Here is a 27,618-nt window from a genome sequence, read left to right as displayed (position 1 = left end):
GGCACCAAGCACCCTGTCAAGTCTCCTCCTGAACACCTCCAGTGATGGTGACTCCACCACCTCCCCGGGCAGCCCATTCCAATGGGCAATCACTCTTTCTGTATAGAACTTCTTGCTAACATCCAACCTAAACCTCCCCTGGCGCAGCCTGAGACTGTGTCCTCTTGTTCTGGTGCTGGTTGCCTGGGAGAAGAGACCAGCCTCTGCCTGTCTACAACTTCCATTCAGGTAGTTGTAGAGAGCAAGAAGGTCTCCCCTGAGTCTCCTCCTCTCCAGGCTAAGCAACCCCAGCTCCCTCAGTCCCTCCTCACAGGGCTGTGCTCCAAACCCCTCACCAACTTCGTTGCCCTTCTCTGGACTCGTTCCAGCAGGCTTTAAGGCAAGCAATGCTGCAGAAGAACAGGAAAGGCCCAAGCAGCAGTGGGAATAATTGGGACTGCTTTTTCTGCACCAGCAAGCACAGAGGCTTCATTGCAGCCTGGAAAACAAGCCTTTTCTTTTTAAGCAGGGGGCAATATGGCAGCAATAATATTTCAGCAACTTTCTGGATTGTGCCCTTGACAACACGACTGTCGGGAGTAAATGGAAAGCTTGTTATCTGCTCCACTGAATACTGCCATCAGAAAGGGAGAAAAGGCAGCCAATATGAAAAATCTCACAGTGAAAGCTGGGCAGGAGTTTTAAATGAAGAAAATTGTCTTGATGTCGGGGGGGTGGGGACAAAAAAAATCCCTTTACAATTGCAGATGTTTTGGAATAAAGACCACCACCAGCAGCAGCAACACCAGAGAACTAAAAATGCCAAAGTCAAATCAATCTCTGCAGCAAAGAAGTGAGGGTGTCTGTCAGAGCAAGGGAGACAGCATATGAGCTCTCAGGTCATATGTGCTCATCCCAGGGCAGATAACACAGGGATCATCACCGATACATGGGCAGGCAGATTTTTACAGTCGCCTCCACCCTCTGCTCAATATATTCTGCTTCGCTGCAGGGTGCCCTCAGTTCCTCCTTGCTGAGTGCAGCAGGTAGATTACTATGTAAACTCCAGCACACAGAAGACTTAGCTCTGTCTTCTAGCATGCAGACACTCTGGATCCTACAATTCACTTTAATTTTACCCTGTGTCTCAGTGCTGAATACCGCAGGGTAAGTAGCACAGCGCTGAATGCTGTTTAATTCAGGAAGCTTAGCTATTCAGAATAAGTCTGCTTCTGCTGCTTTTCATTTTTTTAACTTTTTTAAGCTATTTTTTTTTTCCTTTTCCGATGTGGAATGTTGTACAACTGAGCCAGGTCACTGTTGAAAAGAACCAATGGCTGCAGTTCTGGTGTGGGCTCCTGCCTGTAAGAGAAGCTTGTAACCTGTGGATTTCCTAACAGCACCAGCTGAAGAGCAGAGATCTTGACAGAAAAATTTCAGCAGTTATAAAACACTTTTGACTTTTATCATACCTGCAGCAACCTTTGCCTCCAGATTTGCCTGCTGTGTAACCGAATAGAGATGGAGTGGCAACTTGTCACAGCTTTCCTCTGCTCATGGAAGGAGAAATCTGGGGAGGAAGAGCAAAGGGATTTTTTTACTCTACCTGTCTTCACACACTCTCATTCCTTCTCAGCCTGAGCTCAGTCTGTTTTCCAGTTGCTTGCTTGCTGTCATTGGGGAATTGATTGTGTGATATTTGCTCCTAATGTCCCTAGTTTCTCTGAATGTCACTGCTCAGACTTTAAGGGGCAGGGGGGACATTCGCTGCGATGCATTCACCTAAGGTAGATTCTCTATACTGTGTCAAGTACAACACAGAAAATTAAGGAAGGGGCACCACAGAGGTTGCAACAGGACCCTGCCTCCTGAAACTGTGAACCACCATTGGGCTGTGTCAGGACCTACTGCTGTAGCTTCACAGTCCTGGAAATCCCTTCCCTGCAGGACCTCCAAAGAGCAGAGCCTTTTATGCTGTCATCTGTGGTGGGATTTTGGTTGTGTGTCAATTCATCTCTGCAGCACTTTGCAGCACAGGAAGAACTATGTGTTTGTATCTGCTTTTGCTCTGCAGGATTTTCAGGGTAAATGAGAAGAGCTGAATGAGATGACAGCTTTATGTCATGAGAGATTTTCAGGGGTTAAAGGATGCATGCAACCTTCCACCAAATACCAGAGTTACACAGTGCACTGGTTCACTGGCATTTACACACTTTGATGTGCAGCAGTGGGGATGATGGTGCCATAGCAAGTTAATGGCAGGTCTTTGCTGTTATCCTAGTATTGTCTGAGAGTAGCTGCATGCATCCATCCCTTCTCTGTACCTTGGAACGCTGGTCCCCTTTCAGTTCAGTGGGGTACAGAGCAGAGGATCCTTCCACAGTAAGTGAGGTGAACATTTCCCACCTTTGATTCACTCTCAGAGCTTCATTATGCCTGAGTAAATACATATGGGAAGTGAAAGAGACAGGGATGAAACCCTGGGTGTATTAAGTTACTCAGTGAGACACCCAAAGACATATTTTGAGGTCTGAAGATTCTTTCTTAAACAGTTTCTGAGTCACTCATTCCACAAGAGCTTCACTGTGTTGTTTTTCTTGGCAGGATCAAGCAAAGACCAACTGGTGGCTTAAGAAGATGGGATCCTGAATCAGGTAACCTCCTGTCATTAGTGCTGTTAACATCCAGTGCAGGTTTTGAACATACTGGCTCCTCTTCCTTACCTTAACGTGATGTATTTCAGCTTACCTCACCAGGTGTGATTTTAACAACAACTCCAGACCATTTTGTGACTGGACCCAACCCTGCACTGTCAACCAGGGACTGTGGATACGAACCAAGCATAGCACGCCGACTGAAGGAACAGGTCCTGAGGGAGACTATCCTGATGGAGGTAAGTTCTCTACTGTGGCATGGTTAATGCTTTTCTTCTCTCTTTGAGAACCAACAGATATTTGGAAGCCCCTTGAAACATGTAGTGTTTGTTTTATGTTGACTCATGCCTTTGGCTTTGTACCACATTGGTTACAAGGAAATTGCCCTCTCTGGTGCTGGATAGTTTTATCAGTGCATGGAAATAGAAAAAAAAAGGTAAAGAAAAAGCTAAATATGCCATGCTTAAGGCTGCATAGAGATTGCAGTGATGTGCAACATCATCCAAGGGCCTTGTGGCCAAATTACATTGATATCAGTGGAAGGCAATAAAAGTCATGGTTGCTGTACTGGCACTAGGTAATGCTTATGCTACCAAAGCATTACAAGATAGGCTTTGAAATTAAAGAATATCTTTAAAAAGCTTGTCCTCAGCTATGTGTGATTGGCTAACAAGGGTCTAATATTGCCATGACATCAAACTAGTTCTTAGTATGGCTCCATTTCTGTTTGAACTGCTGTCCTTGCACTAGCAGCTCCATTTCTGGGGATCAGTCTGAAATCAGCCTCCTTTCTGTAATTATCCTGAGACTGAGAGGTCAGCTACTGTCAGAGCTACTGTCAGGCTCAATAAGCAGATTACAACAGTATTAGTTGGGATTCTTGCTAAATGATTGTCTGTAGTTTTAGCATTTGGATACTAACAATTAAAATTGCCTGTTGAAAGAAGATAAGAAATCTTTCTTAATTTGAATTCACACACACAAAAACCCCAAACAATGTTCTGCTGTCTGAATTGACACAGACCATGTAACTTCAACTGTGACTCACATTTTCCTGCCAAATACAATGCAGGGCTGAATGTCAGGTGCTATGTGTGGAGCCATGCTTTACCATTTAAAAATGCTCAGTTGTTCTTTTTGATTCCTTACCATAGTCATATGGGAGAGATTTGGCTTTAACTGCAGGCTGAACATGAGCCAGCAGTGTGCCCAGGTGGCCAAGAAGGCCAAAGGCAACCTGGCCTGGATCAGGAATACTGTGGCCAGCAGGAGCAGGGAAGTCATTCTGCCCTGTACTCAGCACTGGTTAAGCCACACATTGAGCACTGTGTCTAGTTCTGGGGCCCTCAATTCAAGAAAGATATTGAGTTGCTGGAAGGTGTCCAGAGAAGGGCAACAAAGATGGGGAGGGGTCTGGAGCACACTGCTGTGAGGAGTGGTTGAGGGAGCTGGGGTAGTTTAGCCTGGAGAAGAGGAGGATCAGGGGAGACCTCATTGCCATCTACATCTACCTGAATGGAGGGTGTAGTGAGGCTGGGGTTGGTCTCTTCTTCCAGGCAACGTGTGACAGAACAAGAGGACACAGTCTCAAGCTGCACCAGGGGAGGTTTAGGCTGATGTTAGGAAGAAATTCTTCATAGAAAGAGTGATTGGCCACTGGAATGGGCTGCCCAGATTGGTGGTGGAGTCACCATCCCTGGAAGTGTTTAAAAAGAGACTGCATGGGGCACTCAGTACCATGGTTTAGTTGATTAGATGGTGATAGGTTGGACTTGATGATCTTGAAGGTCTTTTCCAACCTGGTTAATTATGTACTCTGCCATAAGGAAATGTAGGTTTGATCTTGGCCTGTGGGAAGGAAAAAACTTCACCTCCAGTAAAGTAAAATGTGATGTCATCTTGAAGCAATTCAGACTAAAGCATTTCAAACCCTGAAAGAAAGACTGTGAGCTTCTGAATTTGGAGAAGTTTCCTTCCTTTTCCTAACATCAAACCTAGATATTTTGATGGAAACATCTGCATTGCTTTCTGTAGCTTCCATGTTGAGACAAAGCCAAATGCTGAGGGTATGGAATTTGCCTTGCACTAGGGATTTGCTTATCTTGAGACCAAAGTCTTTGGAAAAAATAAATAAATATGTTGCATATAGCACTTTTGTTTGAGGAAAGAGGAAACTGAAGATGGATCAATGGGGGCACTGTGTCTGGAGGTGCTGGTTCTTGAAAGAGGCCTACATCGTTATTTCTGATCCCAAACGCGTTCACATTCGATGGGGTTTGCTTTGCTCTGCAGCTCACATTCCAGCTTGTACAACTGCCTGGTGCTAACCATTGCAACATGAATTCTAACTGCCCTGCTTCTTTGCACTGCTAATGTTGCCTTTGATTTCCTCCAGAGTTGGGCTGCACTTCAGTGTTAAACACCACCTGACAAATGACAAAGACTCAACCACGATTTGTTTTTCCTTCATTCTGCAGAAGGCTACTTCATCTACCAAGAAGCAAGCAACCTGATCCCATTCGACATCAACAGGCTTGAGAGCCCAGAAACTCTGGTTTCTGAAGAGATATGCATAGACTTCTGGTACTACATGTTTGGGTCAGAAGACATGAATGAGCTGAGAGTGCGTGTCCAAGACAGCACAGGGGAACCGGTGGTGTGGTCTCGGACGGGAAACCAGAGTTCCTCATGGGTCTATGGGGCCATCACTCACAATTTTCCAACACCAAGAAAAATAAAGGTAATATATTGCCAGATTTAATTTCCTTGGAAAGTGTCAGCATTTCTTTTCCCTTGTAGACTGCAGAAGTTTTGAGCATGTAAAGTAGAAAATACCACCATTGTTTGCTTCCTTGAAGTTTTGTTATTATAATGTCCTCAAAGAATCATGGAATTGTCAGGGTTGGAAGGGACCTCAAGGATCATCTAGTTCCAACCCCCCTGCCATGGAGAGGGACCCCTCATCATGTTGCTCAGAGCCACATCCAACCTGGCCTTAAGTGCTCTATGTCAATGAAGCAAGAGAAGAAATAAACACCCCCCTGCTTCTGTTAGCTGGATCATTAAAATACATTTTGTTTTCTCTCCCTTTCCTTCCTTCCCTTCTTCATTTTATCATGAAGCCTTAATTAAATGAAAGTTCATCTGCTGAGATAAGATTTGAACATTGTGATGCTGCCTACATTGCACTCCTCTGTAGAATTCAGGGTACTAATTCTTATAAATCATTTATCAGTCAGCAGAACACAGAACAGTGGTTCCTGAAGTCCTTAGCTTATTACAGAATTCAAGGTTTCTGATGGAAGCTAAGAAAATCATCTTATCCTCCACTTACCTGATGCCTTTAGAGATTTGCCAGAAAGAATAATTCTAATATTTCTGAAACATGCTAAGGCAAATGTTCTCATAGCTGCCTAAACAACTCTGATGCAGCAAATCACTTTGTGTCCTGCCTAGGTAATTTTTGAGGCTGTTCGAGGACTGACGGAGTATGGGGATACGGCACTGGACAATGTGAGACTAAGGGATGGACCCTGTGGTAAGTCTCTGTTTGCATCATTAGTACATTCTGCTTCCTCATCTCTGTTTAAGCTGCTGAGTATCACTCAGTTCCATATACATATACAGAAACTCCTCAGGACATCAAACCACAGAGGCGAAAGGGCAGAAGCTCTGTAGCTCTCTTCATTTGAATGCTATTTTGTTGTAGTTTCTTCCTAACTCTTTCTTCACCCCCACAAACGTTCAGCATAAGCTATTCCCTTCTCTGCAGATGTGACCTTTTTCACAAGGTCCAGCAAACTTTAGGTTCACTTTAAGGCTGAGTTGCATCTCTGAACCCAGCCAAGGCTCTTCACATTGGCCTTGGAATCCAGATTAAATGTTCTAACCAGCATTTGACAGCAACTCTCAGTCCATGTGAGCTCAGCAAGTAAGCAGTACCACTACACGTCACACCAAAGAAATGATGGAGGGTCAATAAAACTGAGTTGCACTACCAGCACTGATGAGGAATCAGCAACTTGAGCTTGATCCCTGACCCTGTAGCAAATCAGCCAAGACTGGCACAAGCTGTAGATGGCTAGGACCTACAAGCGATTTACAGTTTCATCTTCACTGCCGGGCACGCAATACTTAACAAAATGTGAATTGAAGAAGAAACTTGCTGAAAACAATACAAAAAAGGGTGCTGTCAGGTCTTAATAGGCCTTACTCTCTGTGAAACACTACTTGTATAGTGACAACAGCATGTTTCCAGTTTGCTCTAGCCAGGACAAGGATTCAGGTCCACATTCTCAGAACATATTTTTTTCTTTAAACTTCTGCCAGAAGTGTTTGGGGTCTTTGGTTTGCTTTGAGGTCTTTTGTTTGGTTTGAGGGCTAGAGACGGTTGCTTCATTATCCCAAGTGTATTAGCACATGGTTCAGCCACTGGATGGTGCACTAAGGTAACTCCAAGACACAAGAGAGGCATGCTCCTCCCACTGTTCCACTGTATGGCTACCAATATGATGAAAGTCAAGTGAATTATTAGGGCCAGTAAAAGTCAGAGCAGTTTTTGTTTCTGCAAGAATGTTTGGTCGAATAGAGATTTTAATCAAACTCATGAACAACTAAATACATCTCCATTGGTCATATTTTCAAGGCAGCTTTAGCAGCCAGTCTTCAGGTTATGATTCATAGAATCAGTCAGGGTTGGAAGGGACCACAAGGATCATCTACTTCCAAACCCCCTGCCATGGGCAGGGACACCCCACACTAGATCAGCCTGGCCAGAGCCTCATCCAGCCTGGGCTTAAACACCTCCAGGGACGGGGCCCCAACCACCTCCCTGGACAACCCATTGCAGGGCTTCACCACTCTCATGGGGAAGAACTTCTTCCTCACATCCAGTCTGAATCTCCCCACCTCCAGCTTCATTCCACTGAATAGACATTTTAGTCAAACTCATGAAAAACTAAATCCATCCCCATTTGTCATATTTTCAAGGCAGCTTTAGCAACCAGTCTTTAGGTTATGATTCTTGGTACTCATACTGTCACTTGCAGAACTTCTTCACCTTAAATCTCAAAGATGATTGTCTTAGGAAGAGGTTCCCTCTTATTTTTTTTTCCCCTCAGCTCTGCAATAAAGTTAACTTAAAGCTTGTTGAAAAGTATCTGTTGTCAGAATATAGCCATTGTTAGTATTCCTATCATTTTCCCCCAATGCTGAAAGAGCAATAGGAGCAACTCTGGGCTAAATATGCAAAAGAATGGGATGGAATGGGATGGGATGGGATGGAATGGAATGGAATGGAATGGAATGGAATGGAATGGAATGGAATGGAATGGAATGGAATGGAATAATAAGAATAGAAGAGAATAGAATAGAATAGAATAGAATAGAATAGAATAGAATAGAATAGAATAGAATAGAATAGAATAGAATAGAATAATAAGAATAGAATGGAATAGAATAGGAATAGGAATAGAATTCTATTGTATTCTAACTCTGGGCTAGGTATGCAAAACCAACAAATGTAGAATGCATATAACCAACAAATGTAGAAGAAACCAGTGCATGCAAAAGATCTGATCCCATTTTCCAGGCAGGTTATTGCAAAATATCTTCAGCCTTGAAGTTGGAGCTCATTAAGTGAATGAGGTAATTTTGTGCAGAGATTTGCCAGTATGCACTAGATTTGAAGTGATATGAAGTCTACTGGCTTCTTTTGAATTAGAATCTTAGGTATCCTGAAAAACCCCACATTCAGGTGAGTTTGAGTCACATGGTTAGCACAAAAGCAGTACCCTCACAGTGTGCTGTTGCTGCAGCGTTATTATAGAAGTAGAGAAAAACAACTTGCTTGGGTTTTTGGTTTTTCATGGGTTTTTTTGATTAGACTTTAGCAAGAAGTTCTTCCCCATGAGGGTGGTAAGACACTGAAACAAGTTGCCCAGGGAGGTGGTGGAAGTTTTTAAGGCCAGGTTGGATGTGGCCCTGGGTAACCTGATCTAGTGGAGGGTGTCCCTGCCCTTGGCAGGGGGATTGGAACTAGGTGATCTTAAGTTCCCTTCCAACCCTGACAATTCTGTGGTTGTTTTTTACATTGCAACTTAATCCCTATAAATTATGTGTTTAGCAGTGTTAGTAAGACAGAAGACCTACTGCCTTACTCAAGGATTCAAGAGGACACAGTCTCAGGCTGCGCCAAGGGAGGTTTAGGTTGGATGTTAGGAAGAAGTTCTATACAGAGAGAGTGATTGCCCATTGGAATGGGCTGCCCAGGGAGGTGGTGGAGTCACCATCATTGGAGGTGTTCAGGAGGAGACTTGATGGGGTGCTTGGTGCCATGGGTTAATTGATTAGGTGGGTTAGATTGGTTGATGGTTTGGATACGATGATCTTGAAGGTCTCTTTCAACCTGGTCTGGTCTATTCTATTCTATTCTATTCTATTCTGATGATCACCTACCTAGAGTACGTCTCTAAGTAGGTGGGAAGCAGTGTCCTCCACGAATCAATTAATTGGTTAGCTGTCTCCAATTCATCCCTGACTTATTGAATACTCAGTGCACAACGGACAACTCACTAGAGTGAAATAAGAGAGTACTCAAATGGGAGGAGTGGTTCTTTGTTCTGCAAAGGGGCAGGAGCAATGTGCAGGCATGTTCTGAAGGTTTTACTCAGTCTGTTGTACTTCCAAACACTCAGATCTGTCACTCGTTTGCATCACCAGGTCAATAAACATGACGTCAAAAGGATATTCATCGTAGTGCTGCTAGCTTAAGGAAGAAGGCAATGAGCACAAATACACCAAGGCAACCATTTCTTTCAGAAAATATCTTTGTGATGGGTAAAGAATAGCTGGAGAAGATGCTAATATCTGTCAACAAGCAGAAGCAGGCAGGAGGGAAGGCTCCACAGCACAACTGTTGTGTCTGTCAGTAGAAAGCTCTTCGGGCTGTCACATTCCTGAGAAATACAAATGATTTTGAAGCAATAACAAAACTCTCTGATTAGAAACCACCAGTGCCCTGAGAGTTTCTGCTATGTGGCACCTGCTGGCAGGCTACTTACTCCCTGCCAACACCTGCAGACAGCATGACCTTCGTGCTTTGCAGTACACACCAGAGGGAGATGCGTATCCAATTTTCAATGCACTTCCAGCTTCAGAGAAGCGTGCTGGCACAAGCCCAATCAATGTAGCCAAGCTAGCAATTAAAGAAGCTTTCCTAAGCACTCAAAAGACCCCCACATCCCTGGCTTTAAAGATGCAGTTCCACTTCTGATTTTATGCTGGAGAAGAATAAGAGAAAATTCAAGCGTGTTGGTGTTTAAGTAGTGTTCACCTTGTGACGTTACAACTGCATTGTCTTTTCTGCTAACAGAAGCTGTCCCTACCCCTGAACCACCACAGCCTACACCACCAGAACCTACACCACCTCCAGTGACAGGTAATTTTAGCCCATCACACGTGCTAGTCAATGGGTTGTAGAAGAGAACCTAAATATTTTATTACCGGTGCTGCTGCTCAGGTTCAGTTAATTGCTTTGGGTATCTCTCTGTGGCATTGCCTTAGGCTACATAAATCTTCCTTTCCTGTAGCAGTTCTTCTATATGTAACCTATCAAATGGGGGTGATTGTGTTTTCCCATGCTCAGTGATGTACCTTTTGTGGATGTATCCTTGTGTTACTGAAAACATATTCCTTTCTCCTATCTCCAGAAGCAATCTGCAGTGTGTACGGAGATCCTCATTACTACACATTTGACAACCAGCGTCATGACTTCATGGGCACCTGCACCTACACCCTCTCCAAGCTGTGTGAGAGCAATGGCTCACTGCCCTACTTCAATGTGGAAGCAGCCAATGAGCACAGGGGAAGCAATACTCATGTGTCTTATGTCCGGTATGTGGACATCGATGTGTATGGCTACAGGATCAACCTGGGTCAGAAGAAAGTTGTTGAGGTAAGGTTGGAGCCCACTATCTCTCATCAGTAACTCAGAGTGTGAGTGAATACCTTGCTGTGCAATGACTACACATTTCCAGCACACATGCAGCGTTATCTAGAGGGCAGTCAGGTATTTAGGAGTAGGAGTAGTGTGGAGTTTTTAAACCTTGACATTTCAAGATTGGAAACACAGGCTAAAATGTGCTGTGTTGCTAAAGGGTGGGAGTAGAGCTGGCACTCTAGATGCAGTTGATAGGCTACCTTACATTTCCAGCTTACCCCCCCCATGCTCAAAACTGGTCTACATGAGGGAATAAAAAGGCCCTGCATAATCCAGGTCCATGCTGGTAGTTATTTTCCTATCCTGTGATGAAACTGGTCAGGGGCTGGTACACCTCTGCTATGAGGAGAGGCTGAGGGAGCTGGGGTTGTTCAGCCTGGAGAATAGAAGGCTCTGGGGTCTGGTGTGTCCAGAGAAGGGCAACAAGGCTGGTGAGAGGCCTTGAACATAAGCCCTATGAGGAGAGGCTGAGGGAGCTGGGATTGTTTAGCCTGGAGAAGAGGAGGCTCAGGGGTGACCTCATTGCCCTCTACAACTACCTGAAAGGTGGTTGTAGCCAGGAGGGGGTTGGCCTCTTCTCCCAGGCAACCAGCACCAGAACAAGGGGACACAGTCTCAAGCTGCGCCAGGGGAGGTTCAGACTCGAGGTGAGGAGGAAGTTCTTCACCGAGCGAGTCATTCGGCATTGGAATGGGTTGCCCAGGGAGGTGGTTGAGTCATCGACCCTGGAGGCGTTCAAGGGGAGATTGGACATGGCACTTGGTGCCATGGTCTAGTCATGGGGTCTGCGGTGTCAGGTTGGACTCGATGATCCTCGAGGTCCTTTCCAACCTAAGTGATACTGTGATACTGTGAGACCTAATCACCACCTTCCAGTACCTGAAGAGGGCCTGCAAGAAGGCTGCAGGGGGACTGTTTACAAGGTCTGCAGTGATAGGATGAGGGACAATGATTTGAAATTAGAGAAGATTTAGATTGGATGTGAGGAAAAAGTTCTTCACAATGAGGGTGGTTGAGCACTGGAACAGGCTGCCCAGAGAGGGCAAGTCCTATGCTCAATGTCACTTAAAAATACTTATTTTAAAGTGACTGTAACGATTGTCCTTCTGTGTGTCTGTAGGTTGATGGAGTCAGCCAGGTGCTCCCTGTGACTTTGGCACAAGGTGTCAATATTTCCATCAGTGGGCAGTATGTTGTGGTGGCTACTGACTTTGGGCTGAATGTCAAGTTTGATGGAAACCACAGAGTGGAAATCACTCTTCCCAGCACCTATATGTCTAAGGTCTGTGGAATGTGTGGAAATTACAACGGGCACAAAGCAGATGACTTCCTTAACCCAGATGGAGAGATGGAAGAGAACTCAGCCAGCTTTGGCAACAGCTGGCAAGTTTACAATGACTCCAGGTAGGACCCTGTCTTAGGCCTTAGCCTTAGATCTGGTTTGACCTCTTCTGAGATGCTTCACTCTTTCTTTTATGATTTCACAATATGTTATTTAATGACAGTGGAGGTTTAACTGCAAATGCTTTTATTTTTTGTTTGCTCTTCCTAACTATTTCCCACACAGAACACTTGACTTAAAAGAAAGCCAAAATAAATATTTAGATTCCTTCCAGGACTCTCAAGGGTTGTAAAGAGATCATAGTAAAATCTGAATTTCTATCCTAAGTGTTTGAAGTGTAAAGCTTTAAAGCATGCCACACCTAGGCTGGGGACAGCCCTGTAGTTTTGTTAGATGTGATTTGATAAGCCTCTTATTCAGGCAAAGTTCATCAGTGAAATGTTCCACGACTCTTTTTTTCTGCACTAGGTGCTTGCCAGACGATGGCCACACTCCAAATTGCACTGCTGACGAGAAACTGATGATCCAAAGCAATGAATACTGTGGTCTGATCACAGATCCCAACGGGCCCTTCCAGAGCTGCCACTCGGTAGTCAACCCACAAAGTTATTCTGAAGCCTGCCAGTATGATCTCTGTGAACTTCATCTGGACAATGCAGCCCTCTGTGAAAACCTGCAGGCTTATGCAGATGTGTGCCAAGCTGCAGGAGTCCAGCTGACGCCGTGGAGAAATGCAACCTTTTGCCGTATGTATCAAAGATTACTGGCAATTACCTCTTGGCAGGAGGACGTAATTAGGACTTCCTGAGGAGAGAATACTACATCTTTTGAACTCACATAACATTCTGAATCTCAGCTAATCAGGCTAAAGATTTCAGGGTTACACATAGCTCTCAGTTTGATTCCTTTGGGAAGGTTCTAGTTAAAAGAGTTCAGCTGCTTGGGGTGGAAGGAGAAAATTCTGTCTAGTAAATCTTAGAACAGAGTTGGAGGCTTTTCTTCTGAATTCCTCTAGTCTTCCTATAGTTTTGTTCAGGGATATAAAGTGTGTCAGGAGCATTTGACTTGGAAGGTTTCTTTTACATTCTGAAGGACCTATGCCTAAACCTCAGTGTCTTTGAGATCACTTAGCAGATATGCAGGAGTTTTACTCATCCTCCTTCCTGAGTCAGCTCCCTTTCCCTGTGCTTCCAGCAGGGTGGCCAGGGAGCAGTTAACAGAATGGATGTTGTGTCTTCTCCTGCAGCAACCTCAGCAAAAACACATCAGAGTGAACACCTTACAGGAAAATAGAAGGGACATGAACCAAAACAGATGAAAGGCAGAACTGTAGATGGTAATAAGGAATCCAAGCAACCTGTGACTGTGAGAAAGGAACACTCAGGCATACATTGTAGGGGCGGGGGGGGGGGGGGAAAGCAACCCACCATGTAATCTTTAGAGCAGGATTTAAAAGCTGTCTGACCTGCTCACAGCAGACCCAATGCAAGGAATATGAAACAGTGATCCAGTGCCCTGTGTGCCTCCTGTGCTGCAGGAGATGATGAGGCTAAAGAAAGAGACTTGCCTATAATTGCTGGAAATCACTAAAGCCTGATTTCTCTGTGACTCTTGTTTCATACTTGACTGTAGCCTCCAGCCTGGAGCATTTTCTCTGCTGGGGACATTGAGGTTTTCTGTCATAGATTCTATGGTTTCTAAGAAGGAGCAAGCCCTCCCTGTAACCATTCTTTCTGCTGCTGGAGTTTGCAGGATCTCTTGTCTTGCACCTTTTTTAATTTAATGGACCTGAATGTATTTTTGTCCCCTACCAACCTCACCAGCTTATTTCCAATGAGTCAGCTAGGTCAAATTTACTAAGTGGAAGGGTGAGCAGAGAAATCTACACGGTAGTTGTGTGATCACTGTCTTCTGAGGAAAAGAGGATAAAAACAGAGGGAGAAAATATGTCAAAACCAGAACTGCATCACATTAACTTTTAGAAGTTGAAAAAAGATTGCTCAGGAAATGTGAGCTCTGACACCTTTGTACCTGAGAAAAAGTCCATGTTTAAAACCTGTAATTGTCTTGGGTACCTCTTAGTGTCATGCAGGTAAAAAGATCTCAAAAAAAGAATAGAGTTATGTAACAACCAATCTTTCACCTTGGAGAAGTGAAAGTATATATGGATGAAAAGCTATGATCGGGTGACCCACCTGGTGGATGTGGGGCAGGCTGTGGATGTAGTCTACTTGGACTTCAGCAAGGCCTTTGACACTGTCCCCCACAGCAAACTCCTGGCCAAGCTGTCAGCCCATGGCTTGGACAGCAGCACCCTGTGCTGGGTTAGGAACTGGCTGGAGGGCCAAGCCCAGAGAGTGGTGGTGAATGGTGTGACATCCAGCTGGTAGCCAGGCACCAGTGGTATCCCCCAAGGATCAGTGCTGGGCCCTGTGCTCTTTAACATCTTCATTGATGATCTGGATGAGGGCATTGAGTCCATCATCAGTAAATTTGCTGACGACACCAAGCTGGGGGCAGGAGTTGATCTGCTGGAGGGTGGAGAGGCTCTGCAGAGAGGCCTCGACAGGCTGGACAGATGGGCAGAGTCCAAGGGCAGGAGATTGAACACATCCAAGTGCCAGGTTCTGCACATTGGCCACAGCAACCCCAGGCAGTGCTACAGGCTGGGGTCAGAGTGGCTGAGAGCGGCCAGGCAGAGAGGGACCTGGAGGTACTGGTTGATGGTAGGCTGAACATGAGCCTGCAGTGTGCCCAGGTGGCCAAGAAGGCCAATTGCATCCTGGCCTGCATCAGGAACAGTGTGGCCAGCAGGAGCAGGAAAGTCATTCTGCCCCTGTACACTGCACTGGTTAGGCCACACCTTGAATCCTGTGTCCAGTTCTGGGCCCTTCAGGTTAGGAAGGAGGTTGACTTGATAGAATATGTCCAGAAAAGGGCAACAAAGCTGGTGAGGGGCTTGGAACACAGGCCTGTGAGGAGAGGCTGAGGGAGCTCGGGTTTAACCTGGAGAAGAGGAGGCTCAAGGGAGACCTTCTTGCTCTCTAAGGTTGCATGAAGGGAGGTTGTAGCCAGGTGGGGGTTGGTCTCTTCTCCCAGGCAACCTGTGACAGAAGGAGAGGACACAGTCTCAAGCTGTGCCAGGGGAGGTTTAGTCTGGAGGTTAGGAAGAAAATCTACACAGAGAGAGTGAATGACCATTGGAACGTGCTGCACAGGGAGGTGGTGGAGTCACCATCTTTGGAGGTATTCAGGGGGAGACTTGATAGGGTGCTTGGTGCCATGGTTTAGTTGATCAGGTGATGTTGGATAACAGGTTGGACACGATGATATCAAAGGTCTCTTTCAACCTGGTCTGCTCTATTCTATTCTATTCTATTCTAATATCAAGATGAGAACATAAATATGGCAGGTCTAGGACCTAAGTATGGAAGGACTTAGGGCAAATAGCTAACAAGACCCTTCAACCAAGATGAGAATTCAAAACATTCATGAGTAAGAGGTCTGCTAGTGATTTCTCTCTGTGAATGAAAAGTTAAGTAGCTCAAACCTCATAATTAAAGGATGGAAAGGCAACAAAGTCATGCATCAGAACTCAAAGATGTCCCCCACACCAAAACAGAAGGTTATATTAAACAAAACCAAATGAGCACTAGAGCTGTTAAAAAAGAGGTCAATTAATAGGTTTATCTTTTGTTCCACAGCACTAACCTGTACAGCCAACAGTCACTATGAGCCCTGTGCTGCAGCCTGCCCTGCCACCTGTGCTGACCCAATGGCTCCTGCTAGCTGCAAGCTGCCGTGCGTGGAGGGCTGTGTGTGTGACAGTGGCTACCTGCTCTACAACGACCGCTGTGTGCCCAGCCAGCAGTGCGGGTGCTGGCACAAGGGGCAGCACTACCCTGTGGGCTCCGAGTTCTGGACGGACAACACCTGCTCCTCCAGGTGCAAGTGTCCCGCACGCGGAAGCAAAGTGCAGTGCTCCAGTGCCTCTTGCCCCGAGGGCCAGTACTGCGGGGTGCAGGATGGGCAACCTCAGTGCCTCCAAGAATCCTTCGGCATCTGCCACGTCCACAGTGACCCTCACTACAACACCTTTGACAAGCTGACACACAACTTCATGGGCAACTGCACCTACACCCTGGCCAAAGTGTGCTCCAACACCAGCTCCCTGCCCTACTTCAACGTTGAGGCCAAGAACGAGCATCGTGGCAGCCCCAGGGTGTCCTACGTGAGCGAGGTCCTGGTTGAGGTGTACGGACAGCGCGTTCGGATGGTCAGGAAAGAGAAGAGCCAAGTGCTGGTAGGCAGTGGGGCTGAGACGAGCGTGGTGCGGCAGCAGGGCAGGGCTGTCTTTTCTTGGCAGGGCCTGGCAGGTACCAGACATCCCCGTTGTCCTGGGTGCAGGAAGGGGCTTTCCCTGAAGCCCCTGGGTTGCTTTGTTTCCCCTTTGCACAGGGGGGTTGGAGGGGAAAGAAGCCAAGTGGGAATGTGGCTGCTGTTGAAGAGAGGCCACTGCAGAGTGCAGGGCAGACACGGTTCTGACAGCCTCTGCAGCACCCCTGTGTGAGTGCCCGATGGGCACCGGTTTGCTGGGACAGGCACCTGGAAGGTGTTTTCCCCAGAGGTTGGCCATGGCCAAGTCCAGGGCGCAATGTGCTGTGTCCGCTCTAGGTGAACAACATGCGGCAGACCCTGCCGGTGCGCGCAGCGAGAGGTGCCCTGACTGTGAGCACGAGCGGCCGCTACATCGTCCTGGAGACAGACTTCAAGCTCCAAGTGTCCTACGACGTTGACCACTCTGTGGAAGTGAAGGTGCCCACCGCCTACTTCAACCTGACCTGTGGCATGTGCGGGAACTTCAACAACCGGAAAGAGGACGACTACATGATGCCCAATGGGCAGCAGGCCCCAGACTCCAATGCACTGGGGGAGAGCTGGCAGGTCCCAGACGATGACCCCTCTTGCGGTGTCCCTGTCCCCGTCCCACCCTGCAGTTCAGAAAAGGAGGAGCTCTACCAATCGGAGCAGTTCTGTGGCCTGCTGACTGCCAGTCCCGGAGCCTTTGAGAGGTGCCACGGTGTGATCAACCCCCAGAGCTACTTTGAGACCTGCTCCTATGACCTTTGTGCCCTGGGCGGTGAGCAGGAGTTCCTGTGTGCGGCTCTGGAGGCCTACGCTGACGCATGCCAGGCTGTCGGTGTGACTCTTGCTCCCTGGAGGAACGCCACCTTCTGCCGTGAGTTCCTGTAGAGAAATGAACCTTTGGATTGCTCCCTTCTTGTCCTAAGAGGCTGAGTTTAGCCAGGAACTCATACAGTTTACAGATCTTAGTTTCTTGATGTAGACAGAATAAATACCGTAAGAAAGTTCTGTAGAAGCTACCCCGTTCTTGTTTTCTGCCAGAGATGAAAGGAGAATTTTGTTCATCTTATCACGTATTTTTGTCAGACCATTAGCTGTGGTTTCCCAATAACGTGGAATGACCTCTGAGTTTTATGTGTTTTGCCTTTAATAGCTCTGTTTATTTCCAGACTATGTCTAATGACTTTAGCAACTATCTGCATACTTCTGGAAATGTACCCGCTAAGTGATGCTCATGTAGGGAGGCACAGTGTTTCCCTGGATTTGTAGATGTTTAGCACCCAGGGTGTATCTGTTGAACATTCATTCTTTTTTCTTGTTGAATGTTTTCTTTTTTGCCTTCTGGTATCAAAATAGGGAAGTCATTTCAGGATTAAAAAATATCCCCATTGTCACCAGTTCAAGGTAGTTACAGCTTTGGATTGTGGTTTTGTCTGTGCTGTGAGGGTCAGCTCTGTGTCCTGTATTGTTTTTTAGCTATCGTGTGCCCTCCGAATAGTCATTACAACCCATGCACCAGCGCTTGTCCAGCAACCTGCACTGACCCTCTTGCATCAGAGAGCTGCAGCAAACCCTGTGTAGAAGGATGTGAATGCAACAATGGTTTTGTCATCAGCGGGGGACAGTGTGTGTCCACGAGCAACTGTGGCTGCCTGCAGAATGACAAATACTATGAGGTTTGTTCTGGCATATACTTTACGGTGCTCTTTCATAGTTCACCACTACCATGAACTCTTCTAATGTATGTCCTTTCTGTTGTCTCTAACAGAAAGGAGAAACCTTCTGGCAAGCCGACTGTGCAGGCCGATGCGTATGCAATGGAAATGGGAGCGTGGTTTGCAATTCAGACAGGTGTAAAGTAAACGAAGTTTGCAAGGTGCAGAATGGACTTCTGGGATGTTATCCATTGAATCCCAGCACCTGCCACATTTTTGGAGATCCACATTATGTAACATTTGATGGGAGATTGTACCATTTCCAAGGAGACTGCAATTACACTGCTGTTGAGATGTGCACCAATTCTTCTGAGAAGTTTTCAATCACAACCAGAAATGAACACAGAGGAAACCCGAACTGGACAGCCCTGAACTCTGTTGCTATCACCCTGGAAGATCTTCACATTATTTTGAAGAAAAAGAAAGAGACCTATGTAAGTGTTTTACACTAAGCATCAACAACCCATCACATCTGTTCACTTTACATTTCTGTAGGAAAGAACTGAATCAGGCTTCCCTGATTTATTCATCTCCAAGACTGCACTTGCTTAGAAGTCGCATAATTGTTTGGGGCTGGGTGGGTGGGTGGGTGGTGTGTTTGGTTTTGGTTTTTGTTTTCCCAAAAAGGCAGAGTCAGCACACTTTCCTTTTGTCCATTCAAATCTTTTCTACATGAGACTGCAGAGGGAAAAGAAAACAAAGCCAGCTTCATCTGTAATAGAAATCTTTTGCTGAAGACAGACTCAGTCTGAGTTTCACAGATTTGGTCTTTCAAACAGAGATACTGTTTTTACTATGCACACTCAGACTCATACACTAGCTTTACTCTAGCTCTTTCATCAATGCTGTGTATGAAGTTGTGACAGCACAGAGTTCAAGGTGTGCTGCAAAGCACTATTTAAATTGTGAAATAAATATCCAGTCCATTAACCGCTGCTAGGCTTCAAACTTCTGTGCCTGCACTGTTCATTAGAGTATGGCTGACCTGGTGAAGAAAGCTTCAGTATTGGCAATGTAGACCTGGCCTTTTTCCCTTTGAGCTTTATTGACTTACCTGATTGTGTGGGGTTTGTTTTCTTTAGGTGAATGGAGTTAAGGTTTCTCTTCCTGTGGCTTTGAATGATGGAGCCCGAGTAGAAAAAACAGGACAGTATGTGGTTATTGATACCTCTATAGGAATCCAAGTGAAGTTTGATGGTGACCAGGAGCTTTTCATTCTGGCTGATGAAAGTCTCAAAGGACAGCTGTGTGGTCTGTGTGGAACATTCAATGACAACCAACTGGATGATTTTCTAACACCAGATAAAGTCCTAGAGCAGGATCCAAATAAATTTGGTGACAGCTGGCTAGTGAAGGATGACAGCTGGATGTAAGTATCTGGAAATGGCAAAATGCCTGAAACATAAATCATCTAGTTACAGGATTAACACTCCATAGTAGCCCTTCTTTGATATTATTTGCTTGCTAGTGTTTTCACTTTTGAATATCTGGCACCCTTCAGGGATTTTCCACATGAACTTTGTAGATTTTATTTGAAACATTGCTCGTTTTTTGCCTATAGCTTGGTATTTGTTTTCCCTTTCCCATTCTAAAATATCTCCTTTTTGTTATCTTACTATAAGAAGTCTAAATATATCTGTCAGATTCGGCTCCTAGGATGACTGCAGATGGATTAACATAGTCATGGGGCATTTATCTGCCTACTAATGCTTCCATATATAAATTACTGCTCTTACTATACCCCACAGTGAATTGAAATTATCCTGCTTGTGTTAGATAACTGATGTGTTGCCTCTTTCTGGATTTCATTCTGTGGACAGACAGTCCTACATCAACAGTTCTATTCTTAATAGAGAAGGATGAGTCAAATGATGACATTTCTCCCTTTTGGGTTTCACACACTAAAAATTGCTATGCACAGCAAATCTACAGAATTTGGCATGGCATTCTGTTACCGTCGCGGGGTGCTTTGCAGGACAGGACACAATGTAAAGGTTCGTTATATAACCATGCTGCTGTTTATTTTTGATGCAGGTGTAATCCAGTTTCAGTTGTACCACCCACTTGTGACACAGCAGAAGAGAAAGAATATGAAGAGCTCTGCAAAGTTATTTTGAAAAACAGTGGGCCTTTTGAGGCCTGCCACTGGCACGTTCCCCCACAGGCATACTTTGAGAGCTGTGTCTACGACCTGTGTGCCACAGAGGGGAATTCTGAGCAATACTGCAAGGTTTTAGAGGCATACGCTGCTGCCTGTGAGCTTGAAGGTGTAAATCTAGGTGACTGGAGGAAAGACACCATCTGTGGTAAGTCATTAGGTCATTTAGCAAATATCCAGCCAGCTAAATCCTTATGCTACAGACAGAAATTCAAATTGCTAAGAAGTTGAGCAGAATTTCAGGACAGGGGATTCAAGGAGCCACAGAAAGCTTTCAAGTGCTTAGTATCTCTGGGAACTGTGCTTCTAATCTAAGCTTCTAGTGGGCTTCCAGTATTCACTTTAAAACATGATATTTAAACACTTTCGGCCTAAGACTGTTGCCCAGAATTGGGTCATGAAAGACAGCAGAGACAGTAAGTGCTGCGCAGGAACAGCTGAACACTTGTCTAACAAATCATCAGTTCAGCATTAATGAAATATTTTAACTCATGGGGAGGTGTTAATGACCTACCCAACCTATCTACAGCTACAAGTATTTAAAATAAATTCAGAACTATACAAACCAAGGCTGCCCAGGGAGGTGGCGGAGTCACCGTCCCTGGAAGTATTCAATAGGGGATTGGACGTGACACTCGAAGCCATGGTTTAGTTAGTCATGAGGTGTTGGCTGATAGATTGGACTTGATGACCTCTGAGGTCTTTTCCAACCTTGTGGGTTCTATGATTATATTAATAGAGGATATTCCTGCATCTTAAAGTCCAACAGCCTTTCAGTCACAACATTCTTAGGCCCTCATAACCTGGCTAGAATAGTTAACATAGAGGTAAGGCTAAAGGCAAGACATTGCTGCTTCTACAGCTACCAAAGGTGATCACCAAAGCCAACAGAAATGGCAGCCTAAATATGAGGCTGTGACAGACAAAAGGCATTCCATAATCTCTTTCCAGTTCTGAGACATCACACCCCATCCTAATTGATAAACAGTGAAAAGAAATGTCAGGCCATTCTCATTACTGTGTCTAGATTAGCACCGAAGCAGGACTTTGAGAGCTAGCTGAACACTGCTGTGCAAAACAGGACAGTATTGAGCAATTTTCCATGACCAAGGATTATGACTGTGTCACACTGCAAAAATAAAGGGTAATGTGGCATTATGATGACAATTGAGTGAGGGACTTGTGAAATAACAAACATTCTTAGGCACTTAAAATTTCATATTTCATAAACAAAATCTCAATACTGGTCACTTCTGCTCATGCCATTATGGACACGACACCCACTGTTCTTGTGCACTTCCACTTAGCCAACTATCCTCACCTGGCTACAAGCACGTCAGGGATGCAGGTGTTGCCCTGTGGGGGACAACAAAACCATGGCCTCAGCCTCACTCTCAAAACTCTGCTTTCCTTTCTGCTCCATATCCAGCTCCCAGCACAGACTGCAATTTCACCTGCCCATTCGAAAATGACTTCTGTGCATGGACCCAGCCAGACTCTAACAGCATTGACTGGATAAGGAACAAGGGTCCAACGCCCACGCCAAATACCGGCCCCTCCTCTGACCACACAACGGGAGGTAGGAACAGCACTCAGCATACAGCAGAGCTTCAGGCAGAGGGGTGTCCTTGGGAAGGTGGCAGCAGGCCTCTTCTAACAGCAAGCACTGGCCACATTTCCTAGCCTGGATCCAGAGCTGGCTGTGGCAGACTCCTCAGAGCCAGAGCCTTCCTTCAGGAAGCTTTCCATCCCTTGGAATCGGCCTGTGGCACCCACAGGGCAGGCAAGGCCCTGCCATGCAACTGGGAAAGAAACACAAATCTGGATGACCTGGCTGTCTCAGGGGAAGAGGAACAGCTCTCTGAGGAGATGCTGGCCTCTCCAGAAGCCAGTGCTGAGAGGGCTCCAAGGACACAGAGCCAGTGTCGAGACCTGCGGCGGTGCTTTGGAGTGGTGCCGTTGCCCAGTCCAAGCCATAGAGCTGCCATGGCCTAGAGAGCACAGCTCATAGGTGGATGCAGGGCTGGTGAGGGTTGTGTGTGGCACAGGAGCTCTTTTGTCTCCACTCTGTTGGCCTGCCTTCAGCTGTAGCCGTGGCTGTTCCCAGGGCAGTGCTCGCATTGCCCCTGGCTGCCTTGTGCGTATTGGTGGCTGTGTGACCAAGTGGCTCACACTTTGTTTCAGATGGCTACTACATCTACCTGCAAGGCAGCGATGCCCTCCCTGGCTTTGTGGGCCAGCTGGTCAGCCCAGTGTGCAGCTCAGAAGGACCTCACTGCTTCCGCTTCTGGTACCACATGCACGGAACGGCTCAAACCATGGGCCTGAGGGTGTATGTGGTGAAGGAGGATGACCCAGTGCTGGTCTGGGAAAGAACAGGGCCCCATGGGGACGAATGGCACTTGGGAGAGGTGACAGTGCATGGCACGGGAGACATGCAGGTAAGGACGCAGGCTCCCACTGCCGTCTGAGATGAGTCATGCTTTGGAATGGCACACAGGTGGCCGGAGCTAATGCTGGGAACCGTCCTTCCCTTAGATTATCCTGGAGGGAGAATGGGGTGAAGATATCCAGAGTGATGTGGCATTGGATGATCTGTCCATTGAACAGGGATCCTGTGCAGGTACGAGTCTTGGGTCAGAAAAGGGCCCTTTGACAACATTGTACTTCTTCTAACAGAGAATTAAGTTTCTGTGTAGATGAACAGCCTTTGAAGGACTGATTTACCTCTGGCGTTGTCTCTTCCATAGGCAATGTGACTCCTACAACACCAAGCACTACCACCCCTTCAGGAACCACTCCAGTACCAATGCCAGACTCAGGTGAGTAGAGTAGACCTGTCATGGGGCATTTCATGTTCTTCATGCAGCATAGTTGGGGAGCAGAGGCAGCAGGAGGTGTTTAACTGAATGTTTTCTCTGGTCTTTCACCTCTCAGGGACGTGTGTGGTGGAAGGAGACCCTCACTACCACACATTTGACAATCAGCTTCATAACTTCATGGGCACCTGCACCTACACCCTCTCCAAGCTGTGTCAGAATGACAGCTCGCTGCCCTACTTCAATGTGGAAGCAGCCAATGAGCACAGGGGAAGCAACACTCGCGTGTCCTACGTGCGATACGTGGATGTCGATGTGTATGGCCAGCGGATCAGGCTGGGCAAGGCTGGAGTGGTGACGGTAAGCACAGGGCGCAGAAGCGGTGGGGCTGTGTGAGAGGAGAGAGCTGTGCCAAGTGTGCTGCTCCAACCCTGTCCTGCTTGCTGTCCTCCCAGGTGAACGGAGTGCCAGAGGTCCTGCCCTGCTTCCCATCTGCTGGCGTGCAGGTCTCGTTCAGTGGATTCTACACTGTGGTCACAACAGACTTTGGCTTGAGGGTGAAGTTTGATGGGGACCATCGGGTGGAGGTGACGCTGCCAAGCACCTTTGGGCAGCAGGTTTGTGGCATGTGTGGGAACTACAACGGGATGGCAGCAGACGACTTCCTGAACCCAGAAGGGGAGCTGGAGCCTGACTCTACCAGCCTGGGAAACAGCTGGCAGGTGTCCAACGACAGCAGGTGTGTGTGGGTCCCCTGGCAGGTGTGGGGCACGTCAGACAAAACCACATGTCAGACAAAAGGAGGGAGAGGCAGCAGGAGAAGCCCACAGGTGACCAGAGGCTCTTCTCTCTGTCTTGCACAGCTGCTCAGCCGGACCACTTCCCACCCCAGCCTGCAATGAGACTGACAAGCAAGCCATTGCCAGCAGCCGCTTCTGTGGGCTCCTCACTGACACCAGTGGCCCGTTCAAGCAGTGCCACGCTGTGCTGAGCCCCAGTGCTTACTTTGACACCTGCTCCTATGACCTGTGTGAGCTGGGGCTGGATCACGAGGCCCTGTGCAAGAGCTTGCAGTCCTACGTGGATGCCTGCATGTCACTGGGTGTCAAGATCCCTGTGTGGAGGAATGCAACCTTCTGCCGTAAGTCCGCGCACGGTGCCGCAGATCAGTACCCTCAGGAAAACACAGAACAGGAGTGAAAGAGTGGCATGGGGAATAAGCAATATTTTGGTTGCATGCCACGGGGCTCTAAAGGCAGCAGTCAGAGACTCCATTGCCTCTTTCCTTTGGTCAGGTATGACTCAGAATGCCCATGGAGCCCAGCAGAGTAACGAGAAAATGTAGCTTCTTGGTTTTTCAAGGGGGAAAGACCTGCACAAAGAAATGTTGTGTTTGAAAAGTAATGGCTGTGTCTTCTGTCTTGGCAGCCATCACCTGTCCGGCCAACAGTCACTATGAGCCCTGTGCTGCAGCCTGCCCTGCCACCTGTGCTGACCCAATGGCTCCTGCTAGCTGCAAGCTGCCGTGCGTGGAGGGCTGTGTGTGTGACAGTGGCTACCTGCTCTACAACGACCGCTGTGTGCCCAGCCAGCAGTGCGGGTGCTGGCACAAGGGGCAGCACTACCCTGTGGGCTCCGAGTTCTGGACGGACAACACCTGCTCCTCCAGGTGCAAGTGTCCCGCACGCGGAAGCAAAGTGCAGTGCTCCAGTGCCTCTTGCCCCGAGGGCCAGTACTGCGGGGTGCAGGATGGGCAACCTCAGTGCCTCCAAGAATCCTTCGGCATCTGCCACGTCCACGGTGACCCTCACTACAACACCTTTGACAAGCTGACACACAACTTCATGGGCAACTGCACCTACACCCTGGCCAAAGTGTGCTCCAACACCAGCTCCCTGCCCTACTTCAACGTTGAGGCCAAGAACGAGCATCGTGGCAGCCCCAGGGTGTCCTACGTGCGCGAGGTCCAGGTTGAGGTGTACGGACAGCGCGTTCGGATGGTCAGGAAAGAGAAGAGCCAAGTGCTGGTAGGCAGTGGGGCTGAGACGAGCGTGGTGCGGCAGCAGGGCAGGGCTGTCTTTTCTTGGCAGGGCCTGGCAGGTACCAGACATCCCCATTGTCCCGGGTGCAGGAAGGGGCTTTCCCTGAAGCCCCTGGGTTGCTTTGTTTCCCCTTTGCACAGGGGGGTTGGAGGGGAAAGAAGCCAAGTGGGAATGTGGCTGCTGTTGAAGAGAGGCCACTGCAGAGTGCAGGGCAGACACGGTTCTGACAGCCTCTGCAGCACCCCTGTGTGAGTGCCCGATGGGCACCGGTTTGCTGGGACGGGCACCTGGAAGGTGTTTTCCCCAGAGGTTGGCCATGGCCAAGTTCAGGGCGCAATGTGCTGTGTCCGCTCTAGGTGAACAACGTGCGGCAGACCCTGCCGGTGCGCGCAGCGGGAGGTGCCCTGACTGTGAGCACGAGCGGCCGCTACATCGTCCTGGAGACAGACTTCAAGCTCCAAGTGTCCTACGACGTTGACCACTCTGTGGAAGTGAAGGTGCCCACTGCCTACTTCAACCTGACCTGTGGCATGTGCGGGAACTTCAACAACCGGAAAGAGGACGACTACATGATGCCCAATGGGCAGCAGGCCCCAGACTCCAATGCACTGGGGGAGAGCTGGCAGGTCCCAGACGATGACCCCTCTTGCGGTGTCCCTGTCCCCGTCCCACCCTGCAGTTCAGAAAAGGAGGAGCTCTACCAATCGGAGCAGTTCTGTGGCCTGCTGACTGCCAGTCCCGGAGCCTTTGAGAGGTGCCACGGTGTGATCAACCCCCAGAGCTACTTTGAGACCTGCTCCTATGACCTTTGTGCCCTGGGCGGTGAGCAGGAGTTCCTGTGTGTGGCTCTGGAGGCCTACGCTGACGCATGCCAGGCCGCTGGTGTGACTCTTGCTCCCTGGAGGAACGCCACCTTCTGCCGTGAGTACCTGCCTGGCAGTTGCCAGAAGGCAAAGGAGCTGCTGCCTGTGCCCAGACCTTCTGGCCAAAGCGGGTCTTTAGTCTTCCCCTCCCCAGAAGCTCATCCTTCCTTGTGGACTTATTGGTCCTACTTGTCCCCTTTGTGTTGCAGCTTTGTCATGCCCTGCCAACAGCTACTACGACCCCTGCATGACCGGCTGTCCTGCCACCTGTGCTGACCGAGAAGCCCCACAGAGCTGCTCCAAGCCCTGCTTGGAGGGGTGTGCTTGTACCTCTGGCTTCCTCCTCAGCGGAGACACCTGTGTGCCTGAGGCCCGCTGTGGCTGCCTCTTTGAGGGCAACTACTACAGCGTGAGTGAAACCCCTGCCCTAGCCCGCAGCCCTCCCAGGGCACGCCCTGGCCTCTGTTTTCCTGCCCAAAGCACTGACGCTCGATGCTCCTCTGCCTGCAGGAGGGAGAATATTCCGTGAGCGAGAACTGCAGCCGCCAGTGCCACTGTGCAGCCAACGGCCAGATGGTTTGCTCTGAGCTGTCCTGTGCTGAGGACGAGGTCTGCAAGATCCAGAATGGCCAGAGGGGCTGTTACCCAGCCAGCACTGCTGTCTGCCACATCTATGGTGACCCCCATTACAGCACCTTCGATGGGAAGCTTCACCACTTCCAGGGCTCCTGCAACTACACAGTGGTGACAGGCTGTGACAGCTCCTCCGTTGGCTTCAGCCTCACCACTCGCAATGAGCATCGCGGCAGCCAGAGCTGGACAGCTCTCAACTCCGTCGCACTGTCCATGGAAGGTCTTCACATTGCACTGCTCAAGAACAAGGCAGTCTACGTAAGCCCCTCCTTTTTACCTCTGGGAAGAGCAGGTGCTCTAGCAGGAACCACTAAGCACCCCAAGAGGAGTCTGGTCTTCCCTGAGCCTGCTGGCATGCTCACAGCAGAGCACAGCGAGGCTCTGAGCAGGGCAGATGTGGCTGCTCGTGCAGCAGCAGATGTGCAGGTTGTTCTTCTGCGCTTTTGGCGCGCCTCATGCACAGGCACTGCTGTTCTCACAGGCCTGGACAGGGTTACTCATGCCCCCGGTGCTTCTGATCAACTGCACTCTCAAACCGTCGTGGTGAAGAACAGTGACCTCTCAATGGAGGGCATCTCTTTATGCCTCTGTCTCCCTCTCTCCTCCCTCTTCAGATAAATGGTGCTCCAACCCTCCTGCCTGCTTCTCCTGCTCCCGGCGTGAACGTTTCCCTGCATGGCTCCTACGTGCAGGTTTCTACCAAGCTGGGCCTGCAGCTGCTGTTTGATGGGGACCAGGAGCTTCTCGTGAAGGTGTCTGAGAAGCACAAGGGCCAGCTCTGTGGGCTGTGTGGGACGTACACTGAGAGCCAGCAGGACGACTTCATGCGACCCGATGGGGTTGTCGTGCCTGACTTCAATGAATTCGGAGCCAGCTGGATGGTGCCGGATGATGAGTGGCCGTGAGTCCTTGTTGTGTTGTGTAGGTGATGGACAAAGGGGAGTGTGGCAGAGGGAAGCTGTGTGTAGCACGAGGAAGAAGGGTAGGGAATTGTAGGCATGGGGAAAGGGAGAGGAGGCAAGACGCTGTGGTAGAGTGTGTGAGGGCAC

The 27,618-nt window shown here is 48.1% G+C and overlaps 1 protein-coding gene across 1 annotated transcript in view; it reads left to right on the top strand.

Moving 5' to 3' along the window:
• Positions 1–1,025: 1,025 nt before the first annotated feature.
• Positions 1,026–27,618, top strand: part of LOC137444651 (IgGFc-binding protein-like) — a 65,944-nt gene continuing 39,351 nt past the window's right edge. The window contains exons 1-27 of the mRNA XM_068145655.1: positions 1,026–1,146; positions 2,584–2,633; positions 2,723–2,872; positions 5,111–5,373; positions 6,090–6,171; positions 10,006–10,071; positions 10,343–10,587; positions 11,753–12,036; positions 12,443–12,720; positions 15,679–16,277; positions 16,649–17,213; positions 17,816–18,015; positions 18,108–18,488; positions 19,137–19,423; positions 20,089–20,360; positions 21,642–21,791; positions 22,397–22,653; positions 22,751–22,835; positions 22,963–23,034; positions 23,150–23,391; positions 23,487–23,770; positions 23,895–24,172; positions 24,460–25,058; positions 25,430–25,994; positions 26,146–26,345; positions 26,447–26,827; positions 27,184–27,470. Of these exons, the coding sequence (XP_068001756.1) occupies positions 1,079–1,146; positions 2,584–2,633; positions 2,723–2,872; positions 5,111–5,373; positions 6,090–6,171; positions 10,006–10,071; positions 10,343–10,587; positions 11,753–12,036; positions 12,443–12,720; positions 15,679–16,277; positions 16,649–17,213; positions 17,816–18,015; positions 18,108–18,488; positions 19,137–19,423; positions 20,089–20,360; positions 21,642–21,791; positions 22,397–22,653; positions 22,751–22,835; positions 22,963–23,034; positions 23,150–23,391; positions 23,487–23,770; positions 23,895–24,172; positions 24,460–25,058; positions 25,430–25,994; positions 26,146–26,345; positions 26,447–26,827; positions 27,184–27,470 (7,190 nt within the window). The 5' untranslated portion in view covers positions 1,026–1,078. The remainder of the gene's footprint in view (positions 1,147–2,583; positions 2,634–2,722; positions 2,873–5,110; positions 5,374–6,089; positions 6,172–10,005; positions 10,072–10,342; positions 10,588–11,752; positions 12,037–12,442; positions 12,721–15,678; positions 16,278–16,648; positions 17,214–17,815; positions 18,016–18,107; positions 18,489–19,136; positions 19,424–20,088; positions 20,361–21,641; positions 21,792–22,396; positions 22,654–22,750; positions 22,836–22,962; positions 23,035–23,149; positions 23,392–23,486; positions 23,771–23,894; positions 24,173–24,459; positions 25,059–25,429; positions 25,995–26,145; positions 26,346–26,446; positions 26,828–27,183; positions 27,471–27,618) is intronic.

Source organism: Melanerpes formicivorus, unplaced genomic scaffold (assembly GCF_026170545.1).
Source record: "Melanerpes formicivorus ecotype bairdi unplaced genomic scaffold, bMelFor1.0.p_v2 SCAF_12, whole genome shotgun sequence".
NCBI classification, from domain to species: domain Eukaryota; kingdom Metazoa; phylum Chordata; class Aves; order Piciformes; family Picidae; genus Melanerpes; species Melanerpes formicivorus.
Note: the sequence above shows the minus strand (reverse complement) of the source record. Positions and strands in the feature narration are given on the sequence as shown.